This window comes from Eurypyga helias, unplaced genomic scaffold (genome assembly GCF_000690775.1).
Source record: "Eurypyga helias isolate BGI_N326 unplaced genomic scaffold, ASM69077v1 scaffold31629, whole genome shotgun sequence".
NCBI lineage: Eukaryota > Metazoa > Chordata > Aves > Eurypygiformes > Eurypygidae > Eurypyga > Eurypyga helias.
In genome coordinates this window covers 1-12,745 of record NW_010273248.1, presented here as the reverse complement: position 1 = coordinate 12,745, position 12,745 = coordinate 1, and the positions used below count along the sequence as shown (strand labels likewise).

At 55.0% G+C, this 12,745-nt stretch overlaps 2 protein-coding genes across 2 annotated transcripts; one reads left to right on the top strand and one right to left on the bottom strand.

Moving 5' to 3' along the window:
- Positions 1-1,253: 1,253 nt before the first annotated feature.
- On the top strand, positions 1,254-5,480 carry SARM1 (sterile alpha and TIR motif containing 1; the record flags this gene model as incomplete). Its single annotated transcript, XM_010159420.1, has 8 exons — positions 1,254-1,872; positions 2,310-2,522; positions 2,648-2,739; positions 3,459-3,694; positions 3,779-3,872; positions 4,307-4,496; positions 4,585-4,706; positions 5,248-5,480. Coding segments are annotated over 8 exons (1,696 nt in total), but the record flags the coding sequence as incomplete, so codon positions are not given.
- Positions 5,481-9,776: 4,296 nt separating this feature from the next.
- On the bottom strand, positions 9,777-12,740 carry SLC46A1 (solute carrier family 46 (folate transporter), member 1; the record flags this gene model as incomplete). The annotated part of the gene is made up of 4 exons (XM_010159419.1): positions 9,777-9,900; positions 10,443-10,599; positions 11,585-11,668; positions 12,056-12,740. Coding segments are annotated over 4 exons (1,050 nt in total), but the record flags the coding sequence as incomplete, so codon positions are not given.
- Between the last annotated feature and the right edge of the window lie 5 nt (positions 12,741-12,745).

The following is a 12,745-nucleotide window of genomic DNA, read 5'->3' as shown; positions in this document are numbered from 1 at the left end:
CAGTCCCAAGCCCAGGGATTTTTTTTTTTCCAGAGCTATCCACTGCGTTTGCTGCCAAACCCACCCCAAGGTCAGCGTGAGTCACGCAGGCCACCCGCTTCCCAGAAACGCTCCTCCCGTCTGCCAGTGCGGAGAGGCCGGCCTGCCTTCATCCCCTCCATGGGGACATCCCACTGCCCTCCCGAGTGGCACAGCACGGGGCATCCTGTTCGTGCCTTGGGATCGGAGCAGCTCCACGTGACATCCAAGCAGCAGCTGGTGGCCCTCGGCCGCCTGTCCCCAGGCCCTTGGAGAGTGAGGATTGAGGAAATCCCACTTTCCTCCAAGCCACCCTCACGCTGCCGTCCCAGGACAGGCACATCCCTTATGCCAGTTCTCCAGGATAGCTCAGCCAGGCGGGAAGCCCCCATCCTGGCCTTGGCACCAACCGGAGAGCAGCACCGGTTAGGGACAAACAAGTTCTCACCCCTGAACAGGGAGCAGCTCACACAGCTCCAGCAAAGCTGACTGATCCAGAGGAGACCACGGAGATGCTCCGAGGGCTGGAACCCCTCTGCCATGGGGACAGGCTGGGAGAGTTGGGGGGTTCAGCCTGGAGCAGAGAAGGCTCTGGGGAGACCTTAGAGGACCTTCCAGTGCCTGGGGGGGCTACAAGGAAGCTGGGGGGGGCTTTTTCCAAGGGCAGGGAGTGATAGGACAAGGGTAATGGGTTTAAATGGGAAAAGGGAGATTGAGATGGGACGTCAGGAAGGAATTCTTCCCGCAGAGGGTGGGGAGCACTGGAACAGGTTGCCCAGAGAAGCTGTGGATGCCCCATCCCTGGAAATGTCCAAGGCCAGGCTGGATGAGGCTTGGAGCAACCTGGTCTGGGGGAAGGTGTGCATGGCCATGGCAGGGGGTGGGACTGGGGGGGCTCTAAGGTCCCTTCCAATCCAAACCATTCCATGATTTTATGATTCATTAGCCCCACTGCCACCGCTGTTAATTGCTATGTTCGTCTTACCTCGAGCACAAGAGTCCGTGCCGTGGGGGTCCTGGTGCAGGCACCCCATACCTGTCCCACCACAAGCTCTTCCATCAGACCCAGACAGGTTTTTCCAACACCAGCCTGTTGCATCCCGCTGCGCCGCAGCCTGACGGCATGTGTCCCGCAGGGAAACCTCTGGCTGCCACGGGGAAAAGCCCACCGAAGCACGGGGGTGTTCACACACCAGTCATGGCCCCTCACCTGCCCATGCCTCTCCTTCCCATAGGGATCGCATCGCTCGGATCGGTCTGGGAGTGATTCTGAACTTAGCCAAGGAGCGAGATGTTCCCCAGCTGGCGCAGAGCATCTCCGGTATCCTGGAGCACATGTTCAAACACACCGAGGAGACCTGTTTCCAGCTCATCTCTGATGGCGGCCTGGACGCTATCCTCTACTGGTGCCGCTGGACGGACCCCGTGGTGCTGCGGCACTGCGCCATGGCCTTGGCCAACTGTGCCATGTACGGAGGGCAGGCCAACCAGCGCCTGATGATTGAGAAGAGAGCGGCGGAGTGGCTTTTCCCACTGGTGTTCTCCAGAGATGACGAACTCATCCGCCTCCACGCGTGCCTGGCCATCACGGTGTTGGCCACCAACAAGGAAATCGAGAAGGAGGTGGAGCGCTCAGGGACGCTGGCGCTGGTGGAGCCGTTCATCGCCTCGCTGGATCCGGAGCAGTTTGCCCGCGAGATGCTGGGCAGCAGTGACAACAGCCAGGGCAGGACGGCGCAGGACCTGCAGCGGCTGGTCCCCTTGCTGGACAGCTCGCGGCTGGAAGCACAGTGCATCGCCACCTTCTACCTCTGCACGGAGGCTGCCATCAAAACCAGGCAAAAGAAAACAAAGGTAAAGGGAAGGTTGGCTGAAGGAAGGAGATGCAAAAGGGAAGGGTGGTCACAACTGCATCGTGGTGTCTTTTGCACCCCTACGAGCTCACCAAGTGCCCCGGTCCTCCCCAGCACGGGTTGGGAGGAAGAGGAGGGAAAGCCAAGGGATGTGACAGGACAAGGGGTGATGGGTTTGAACGGAAAGAGGGAGATTGAGATGGGATAGCAGGAAGGAATCCTTCCCAGAGAGGGTGGTGAGGCACTGGCTGCCCAGAGAAGCTGTGGATGCCCCATCCCTGGAAGTGTCCAATGCCAGGCTGGATGAGGCTTGGAGCAACCTGGTCTAGTGGAAGGTGTCCCTGCCCATGGCAGGGGGGTTGGAACTAGATGGTCTGTAAGGTCCCTTCCCACCCAAACCATCCCATGATTCTATGTCTCCTCCCTTTGTGTCCTCAGATCTTCAGTGAGATTGGGGCTACGCAGAGCTTGAAGAGGGTTGTGTGCTACTCCACCAGCAGCACCACCTCCTCCCTGGCCAAAAAGGTTCTGCGCATGATAGGGGAGGAGGTTCCTCGGCGCATCCTGCCCACCGTTCCCAACTGGAAGCCCTGCGAGGTGCAGACCTGGCTGCAGCAGATTGGATTCAACAAATACTGCCAGAGCTTCCTGGTAGGGCTGCGTGCCGGGGGAGGGACACCTGGATGAGCCCTTTCGTCCCAGCTTGAAGCAGAGGTGTAAGCATCTCACCCAACAGCTTTTCCTGGGACCTTTCCAGCCTGGATTTCTCTTGGCAGGACCACCAGGTAGATGGGGACATTCTCCTGAGGCTGACAGAGGAGGAGCTGCAGGAGGATTTGGGGATGGACTCCAGCATCACTCGGAAAAGGTAGGACAGTCACCAGGGCACGTTGGCCTCTCGTGGTCCTCACACAGGGGCAGAGCCAGGGAAGGTCCGTGCCTTTCCCTCCTTGCAAAGAACAGAGATGCTCAGAATGCAAAACCAGGACTGCCATGGCTTTTCCAGTGCCGTATGCAGTTCCAGAGGGATATCTGCAATGGAGCCAATACACAGGAGAGGGGTGGGATGGGGAGAGACCACCTACGGCACAGGGGAGCTGGGATCCTGCAAGCTAGCCAGAAAGATGGGGACATTCCCGAGCCTCTCTCCCTCAGCTGCTCATACCTCTGTGTCCTGAGGACCGACACTCCCACGGCTGGTCTTCCCTTGGTCTATTCCTTTAGCTCACGATTCCCACGGCTCGTAGTTGCGCTCTCTCCTGTGCAGATAAATGATGTTAGTGTGGCCAGAGAGGGCATTCTCCCCCTCTGCTCTACCCTGGGGAGACCCCCCTGCAGTTCTGCCTCCAGCTCTGGGGCCCCCAACAGCAGAAGGACACGGAGCTGTTGGAGCGAGTCCAGAGGAGGCCCCGGAGATGCTCCGAGGGCTGGAGCCCCTCTGCCATGGGGACAGGCTGGGAGAGTTGGGGGGTTCAGCCTGGAGGAGAGTCCCTTCAACTCAAACCATTCTGTGATTCTATGAAATGTCTCTAGGCCCTGCCTGGCCCAGCAGCCTCCCTTCCCCGCTTCCATTCGTTTCTCTGCCAGGTTTTTCCGGGAGCTGACGGAGCTGAAGACCTTCGCGAACTACTCCACCTGCGACCGCAGCAACCTGGCCGACTGGCTGGGCGGCATCGACCCCAGGTTCCGCCAGTACACGTACAACCTGCTGACCTGCGGCATCAACCGCAACTTCTTGCACCGCGTGACGGAGCAGCAGCTGCAGGAGGACTGCCACATCGACACGGGCTTCCACCGCGTCCGCATCCTCACCGCTGCCAGGGGTGCGGGGGCGAGCGGGTAGCGGGGGCTGTTCGGGATGATCTGTTGGGTGTTTTTAATGTTTGGGTGATGTTTGCTCTGTCTAGAAACGCTTCACTCCCCTATAACGCTGCAAACTGCATCTGATGGGACTGATGTATTCATCAGCTACCGGAGGAGCACGGGGTCGCAGCTGGCCAGGTGAGTCCTGCAGGCAACAACACGGTGCCGGGCGGAAGCCCAGAGCAAAGGCTGGGAGGAAGAGCGTGGAGACGGGGGAGCTCCCTTTTTTTTAGCTCCGGCGGGGAGGCTGCCAAAAGCAAACAGGGACAGCACGTGCCATAAGCTGCGTGGTGGCCAGGCTAATTCCCAGTCCTGTCAGTGTCACCCTGACCTACCCTTCATCACGTTGTGCTCGTAGGGGATCACAGCAGGCAGCTGATATCCTGCTCCCTGTTTTCTGTGTGGTCCCAGACACCTGTAAGCAGGCTGAGCTGGCCGCTGGCATCCCAAGGAGTGTCCTGTCCCCCATGGGAGCCTGTTTGCTGCTCCTATGTCCCATCACGTCTTGGCCAACATGGTGAGAGGTGGCTGCTGGCAGCTCTCCTCACGGTGCCATCTCCTCTCGCCACCAGCCTACTGAAGGTCCACCTCCAGCTGCACGGCTTCAGCGTCTTCATCGACGTGGAGAAGCTGGAGGCAGGGAAATTTGAGGATAAGCTGATCCAGAGCGTCATGAGCGCCCGTAATTTCGTGCTGGTCCTCTCACCGAACGCGCTGGATAAATGCATGGGAGACCCCGAGTGCAAGGACTGGGTGCACAAGGTGGGAGATGCCGTCAGGCGGGAGCTGGGTGGGTGTTGGAGCAGGAAGGGGCTGGTGATGGGCTGACGTCACTTGCATGTTCCTGCAGGAGATTGTGACGGCCCTGAACAGTGGGAAGAACATTGTACCCGTTACAGACCATTTTGAGTGGCCGGACCCAGAAACACTTCCCAAGGACATGAGGGCTGTCCTGAAATTTAATGGTATCAAGTAAGTAAGAGGAACCTGTGCCAAGGGGTTCCTTGACACCTGGAGAGAACGGCTTGCCTAAGCAGTGGCAAAGAGCCCAAGGAGATTGGGAGAAGTGGATGAGGGAGGCAGAACAGGCCAAAGGGGAGGTGAGTCACATCCAGGCACCCCACGAAGGGAGCAAAGGTCCCATCCCCAGCCCTTCTGCTGGTTTTGTGCTCGGGGCTGCCCTGGGTAGCAGAGCTCCGCGCCCTGTCGCTGCTGGGGGGACGCCCATCCTCGTGCCCCCAGCCCTTGCTGGAGCGATGCTGGACGCCTGGGTCCCTCTCGTCTCCTGCTTCCCCTTCGTGCAGCAGCGCCCGGGGCTGGCATCCCCACCTGCTCTAGCCCTCAGAGTGGCAGGGCCCAGGGGAAGGGGCTTTCAGGCACCATCCTCCATTTTCCAAGGGGGGAAAAAGGGTACTCTTAGAGAGGCAGGATGGCTCCTGACCCAAATGCCCTGAGCTACCTCGCGGCATCTCGCACCACAGAAAAATTAACGGCGGTTTCCCCTCGGACACAGGTGGTCCCACGAGTACCAGGAGGCCACAATCGACAAAATCATCCGCTTTCTCCAGGGCCGTTCCTCCCGGGACTCCTCGGCTGGGTCGGAGAACGGCCTGGACTGCTTGCCCTCCCTAGGGCAGACCTAGAACCAGCACAGCAGCCTCAGCCCCACCCCCAAGACTTCCCAGGTGACCCCCTTTTTATGTGGGGCCAAATTTCTCCCTCTAGATTTTTCCCCATTTAGCACCCTGCCTTGAGATGAGGCCTGTGGCTCACTGTCCCCCTTCCCCCTTCCAAATGCAAGCCCCTGGTGCTAAAATTCCCTCATGCGGTGCCTGGTGAGCCATGCTGGGGCAGGCTCTGGGACGGATGGGTCATCTCCCACACCCTCTCTTGGGGTGGCAGGACACGCAGGGTCCTACAACGAGGGCGCGAGGGCACTGTCTAGACGGCCCAAAAATGGCTGCAGATCCCCTCAGAAGCATGTCGGAAGGGCAGGGATCTTCCAAGACCTGAAAGCTGGGGAATGGGCGAGGGGAATGTGGCAAGACAAGCGCGAGCTAGAGGGAACGGTCCGTAAGCATCGTATGGCCTCTGCCGGGTGCCACGGGAATATCGTTGCGGTCAGAAGCCGAGAGCTGGAAAGGGCAAATAAAAACTAAGCCCTAACGAAATCCCCGTGTTTGGGAAAGATAACACACAGCGGCTTCTAAACTGCTCGGCAGCAGCTTTCTCTTTCCCAGTGATGTCCCTTTATCACATGAGCCCGCGCCCTCCTCGAGCGCCTTTCGCTGCCTAACGCTGCGAAACCACTCTGTGCTCTGAAGTCCGGCAATGGAAGTTTGGGTTCGGATCACGTGAAGGTTCGGCAGGATCTTTGCAAGAAGTGCTTTTAAAACAACCCTCCATCTGACCTCTCAGCTTTGCCACTTTATCTGGGCTGTACTTACAGGAGGCTGGATTGTGGCTCTGGAAAACGTGTATCCATGCGGATGTGGAAGATGCTAATTGCTGCACTGTACTCGTGGAGTTATGGACTGGCGGTGTTTTATTCTGTCGTTGGTGCTCCACAGCAGATCTTCCTTCAAACAGGAGCTGGCATATCCCCCTGCCGACTAGCACTTACCCCGACAGCCCTGGCGAAGCTCCTCGGGCTCAGGGTTGTCCCTGCTCCCTGCTGGATGCAATACCAAGCAGCATTTCTTTCTTCCTACCCACCTTTTCTCAGGTCTTTTTTGCAGCAACTCGCTTCAAAATGCCAGGAACAATGGATGCAAAGGGCAGGCGGAGGCTGCTGGGTGTGAATTCCGCACTCGAGCCTCGTCCTACTTCCCGCACCTACTCACAGGGTGAGCAGGCTCCCAACAACACGTCGTTTTGCAATTAGGACCAGGAATTGCAGCTCCTACCTGAGCTCGGGGTGGTTTTTTGATGCAGAGTTAGCAATGCAAACAGCCATCCTTGCGCAGAGCAACGCCGGCCCGCCCCGACGCGCTGGAGCGCAGGCTGATGGACCCCCCTGCTCAAGGTAACTCAACCCTTTCAGGGGGTAGAGGGGTCTCTTGTCCTTCTCCTGGCTCTCCCCGAAGCCTCTCGCTGCTGTCTTAACTGGCAGGAACACAAACACCTTTTCTTTTGGCTTAGATCCATGACTGACTGAGAAAAAAAAGGGAAATTCTGGTGCTTAATCACAGCTTTATGGATAGTTCTTATCAGCTCGCAGGTAATGGCATCTTTGCTCTGCAGAGAAAGGTTAATAGCTGTGTCTGCCCAGCATTCATCAGAAACAGAATCCATCTAATCTCCAGATTAAATAGATGAAGCCAGCGGATGAGCTCAAAGGTGAATCTGCCAAAGGATGAAAGCCACTCGTAAGCTGCTTCAGGAAAAAGTCCCGAGGAACTGACTGAATGTCAAGGCCTCCACGGCCACTGAAGGAGTCCCACAAAACAGTCCTAAGGGTTTTGCTCCCTACAGTGAAGATTATCGCATCTTGTTTCCCAGGAGCTCTCTAGCATTAACCTCCTCACCCAGCGTTCAGCGTAGAGCGGATTTACTCATCCTCCACGGCTTAGGTGTCACCTGCAGCGAGATCCCATCTCATGCTCCAGCTGCCCAGGCTGTGACTCTTTCCGTTTCCCCATCATTCTGTTGTCTTCGCCTTAATGAACCCACCCTGCCCTGGACACAACATCCCATACCCAGCCCCTGCCTGTCCAGGCAGCCCTGAAGAAATGAATCCTGTTCTCACCCTTCCATAGTCCTTTGTCATGTCAGAAAGTGTTTAATGTCCTTCTATCACACACAATTAATAAATCTGGTTTATACTCTAAATCCCCACCTCTTTCCTGTTTGCACCCCATGCTTCTGCAGCCTTCTCACCCTGCAGCCTTCTCACCCTTGCTCTCTCTCGCTGTCACGCTTCCTCATCCTCTGAAAGGGCAGCAGCACTGACATTCTCCAGGCACCATTCCCTGGGGGGGAGCCCAATGCTTTCTGCTTGCTGCATCCCAGGGATTCTATACCAGCTGCCCACAGTCACAGCACGGATCGTGTATTTGCTTCACGGGTGTAGTTCCTGAAGGACAGCCTAGAAAAACTCTGTTTTAACTTTTTTAATTGAGCATAATAGTCCTATTGAATTCCTCCTCTGCAAGCACGCTGACACAGCCAGGAGGGCAGAGCCAGCGCACACGTTTCACTTCACCGCGCAACGCTGAGCAGCTGCTAGCGTTGGCATCCACGGAGTCTGTTGGTACGGGAGACAGCCCACAATCAGTTCAGCTACAAATCCCTAACACAACCCTGACAGCATGGCCTGTTCCTCAGGGAGGCTAATTCCAGGCTTAGCCCATCAACCGGATGCATAACTCCTGCCTAAGTCCACTGGCATAACTCCACACAACACTTGATTTCTTATGGCCTCCCTGCTTCTCCTCCTCTACTCCCCCATCCTCCTGCTTTTATCCCAGACTCCTGGCAAACAGGGAACAAGGCTGTATATAAGCGTTGCGCATCTACTGCGTACCAAGGGACAGGTTACAGACCAAGTGCTCCCGCAAGCTGTACGCCGGTGTTCCCGAAAAGCAAGCTTTGGCTGCTTGCAAGCCCCAAATCCGTGTTTTTCCTGACTTGGGATGCTGGCACGCTCGTTCTCCACAAGGCAGATAACTTTCTGCTGTGGTTTTTTGACTGCAGAGTCTTTGGTAATGGAAGAAGCATGAAAATAATGGGGAGAAGCACAGAACGAGGCAACGACAGCGACCAGCCGTACAAGAAAAGCTTTTTTATGGACCATAAAAGAGAAGGGAGGTTCCACTCCTTCTCAAAGGAACGTCTGCTAAGCAATTTCACAGTGAAGGGCATCATTGCACGCACCCCAGCAGCCTGTGCAGCACACACCACTGCGGGTTTATGGCAGCTTGGAGGAAGTAAGGTTGAGGCAATGCAGTCCCTTGAGAAGGACAATCACCAGTACCACGAACCGGGGGTTTGCTCACTGGCACCAACATATTCCGAGAAAGGCAGCAGAAGTGAGGTCACTGACAGAACATTAGGTACACCACAAAGCCTACCCCTGAAGTCCGGTCCCCACAAGCAGCTCAGCCCAAGAGCGGTGTGTTTGGAGGAGGGAGTGCTCCTGGCTCTGCCGCAAGCACAGCAGTGCTTTCACACGACACTCGGGGCCTCGCGTGTGTAACGGAAGGGTCTCTGGTTACGGGGGCCCAATTTTGTCAATTTTAAAATTTAACTTCATCAGTTTTGGCAATTAAGGCACCTACTTGCACCTCAGTATTCCCACACGAGCTATTCCTTCTCGGAAGGACCCCTGAAATCCTGGGCTGAGCTGCACAGACAGGCGGGACATGGCACCAACACCCCCCACTACAAGCACCTCGATTGTCTCCCTCGGGCACCCCTACCTTGTGGAGCTAAAGCCAGTTTAGTCCGTAAGGATGGAGATAACCCCTCTGTGGTAAAGCACCGCCCATCGTAAGGGTTTCTGCAGGAGCCCACTCTGGCACGTGACTGAATCTCAACCTCCATGGCTGCTGAAGGTTGTTTTGTTGACGACCCGGCGACTCGGTGTGCAAATTTTCCCCTCAGCACCTCGCCGAGGGGTCCCTCTGCTTCAGTCCTGCTCTGCAGGGCTTGGTCCGGGCCTCACCCACACTGACAGCTCATCTGCTGCACACAGCAGTACTCAGAGGGGAACATGCTTGGCAATTAAACCAGATTTCAGTCCTCTCTCACCACTAAAAGCATGCCACTGAACCTTCCCTCCCCACCAAACCCCAAACCACTAATCAGCCTTGCAAATGGCCAACAATTGCTTTTATTCTTGATTGGTTTTTGGGTCCCTTGGGTGTTCTCTGACAGATGAGCCAACACAAGGTCAAGGAGGCATTCTCATCTGCAAATCAAGTTCCTACTGGTAGTCAGAGCCATGACTCCCAACTAGTTGGCATTTAAAAATTAGCAAGGCCAAGCAGGGTGGCCCTCCTACCCTAATCTGTCCTTCAAGGGAAGAATAAAGAGCAGTCTTCAGATGGAAACAGCCGAGCCAGCCAATTCCTTGTTGCCAAGTTGCTGCTCCCCATTAGCAGGGGACAGGGAAGCATCCGAGAAGTGACCGTAGTCGCGGTTTGAGTCCCAGATTTCTATCCACCTAAGAAAGAAAGAACAGTCAGAGCCTACAAGGGCACACTGGGATGGCGCTGAATGAAGTGACTTTTACAGTTCCAAAGGAAGAGAACAAAATGACCCTGCCAGGAGCTGCTGTGCTTCCACTGCAAATCCCAACACGTTTTCTCTCCCGGGACTGACAGGGGATTTGTTTTCTATCACAACACAACTTTAGCTTTAATTATTAGAGAAACAACAGGAGGAGAGACTGCTAAGAGAGCTCCATGTCTTCCATAAAGGAGGACTTCCAAATTCAACTCCGGATTTCGGATTCCACTCTGAAGGTGGGATGAGACTTTGAAACCCGTTGAATGTCGGCAGCTACATTACGCAGGCTGCAGGTTTTTCACTAGGATTCAGATGCCAGAACAAACGGACCTGCAACCCTGCTTACTGAGGCACTGCACGCCCTCTCATAAGTGAAAATATGCCTTAAAAACTGCGAGCCTCTCTCCTCAGTAACCAGTATTTTTCATTACACCTCGCAGGTCCTACGGCAAAGTTTAGAAATTTGAAGTAAATTACCCAATAATAGCTGCCGGAATAAGAAGAATTATAGCCCCGAAGAGAAAGGGGAACCCTCTCATGAAGTGCAAGCTGGCAGGGTAGAGAGAGTTGAACACTCCCGTAGCCACAAGCGAACACAGCCCTTCCACACAGGCAACAGACGCAAAGAGTGCACCTGGAAAAGACACGCAAGAAGTTAACGGCGAGGCAGCGCGGCCTGCAAATGGCTTTAGCACATCACCTCCTGCACCGGGACACTGTCAACCTTTCGAATGGTCTACATTTCCCGTCAGAAAACTGGTGTCTGCGTTGCCAAGCATGGTAAGCGAAAGCTGGGAGCAGAAATCAGACGTACAGTGCCGGCCTGGCAGGCCAAACTTGTCAAGCTCAGCCACTCTGCACCTCACTGACCTCCCCAAGTTGGTATCACTGGGGCTGACCAGGGCTATTACATATCAGCTGGATTGTAAATGCTTTAGACAGGGCGATCTAGATCTCGTTTACTGCCGAGCACATCTTATCGCTTGTTGAACATTAAGTACAGCACTTTATAGCTTGAGCATCGTAAATCTGGTATCAAGTGTGCGCCACCTTCACTCTAACATAAGAAACATGAACTGTGCAAAGTCACCATTCGACCCTTCCCACCTCGATTCCCTCCTCCCCTCCCTCTGCCCGCAGAGGCATTCCTAGGCAGTGTGAGCAGCAAGCGCAAGCTCACCAGGCAAATTACTGGAAGAAAGGCAAATACTCTCCTCCTACGGGTTATCCATGATCTTTCACCATGGTCAATGATACAACCCTCGAACAACACTGGGTTTCTTCCCACTGTTACTGATCTACAGAAAACAGTCACGGTCAGGGAAATCACTATTTTCTGCTGTTATATAACCCACTTTACTTCTTGCTCTTTGTAAAAGTTTTGGAAACCAAGAGATGACTGAATGAACGATTCCCGAGCTTGAATGCAATACTTTTCATCCCTTGTCCTCAGCTTGAAAATGTAGCAATAGATGACAACTGGCAATTACCCTGAAAAAATAAAAGGTTACCCTGGGCCTGAGGGTAAACGCAGGCACACAAAGGAGCTAGGTATGTCTTAACCTCCCAAAGCAGTCTGGTTTCAGGACCTGGCTTAAGCACAGTGGTTAACTGCTTACCTTGTTCCGTCTCACTGACCAGCCTGGAGAGTTTGGCTCTGATGACTGGAGTGGCTGCCATGGAAAGGAACAGGATCCCGTAACCTGTGAGCAAGACACAGCACGTTAGGGAAAGCTCAGCTGAAAAATAAAGTCTCCAAAGTCAATCCCAGAAATCTGTAGTTCCAGGCGGTTTCTCCCTGTTACATTTAGACCTAATTCACCCTCCTGCATCTCAAAATGCACTTCAGTCTGTATCTGCAGTGTGATACAGCTTCTGGGAAGCCTAATATTCAGGGAACTATATGGTTGCACTTTCCACTTCAGCCAACTCTGCTGTTAGCAAGCCACAGTTTTGTTGGTCCATGGGCTGAAACAGAGGCAGAACCTCCTCCATGCACTTGCAGTCTCAGAAGCACCCTGCCCTCCTGCTTCTACTGGCATCTCTACACTAAAAGCCTGTGATACAGGGATTGAAGAATTTGGCATCACCTGTAAACATCAGTGGTGTTGTAGTAGCAAGAGAAATCACAACCAGTCCCGAAATATTGGAGAGCAATCCTATCTCTGCCACCCAGGTGTCTTCGAGGCAGAGCTGCAGCAGCCGCAGCCCAGCCAGGCTGCTCAGGTAAGCCAGGTAACTGGCAGCAGAGCCGTACCCGATGAGGTCGGCAGCCCAGCAGAGAGGGGAGCCCAGCTCGTACAAAACAAGGAGGTCCTTGGTTCCAAAATGAACCGTGACAAGAAGAAAGAAAGCCAGGGAGTAAAGGGCGAGCGTCCGCCTGGAGCTCAAGTGTTCCGGGGCTGTGTACAGCCTGTAGACAGCCTTGTAATGACTAAGCGTGAACAGCTTGGCCGGTTTCCGCTGCTCCACCGATTCCTGAAGACAGAAAGCGGCATAGAGAGCGGCGGCGAGGCTAGCAGCAAGCACGAGCCAAAAGGGGTTGATGTAACCCTGAGCCTTGCGCCACTGGCCACCGCCAATGCTGGCCAGCATGCCCGCAATGCCGAGGCATGCCTCGAGGACGGCGACCCGAAAGGTACGGGTATGCTTGTCGGTGGTGTCGGCCACGTAGGCGAAGCAGCTGGCCAGGATCAGATTGTAGTCTCCCAAGAGGCCACTCAAAAGGCGTCCAAGGAGAAAATAGGCAACATGCAGCTGGAGGTACATGACGAGAAGGT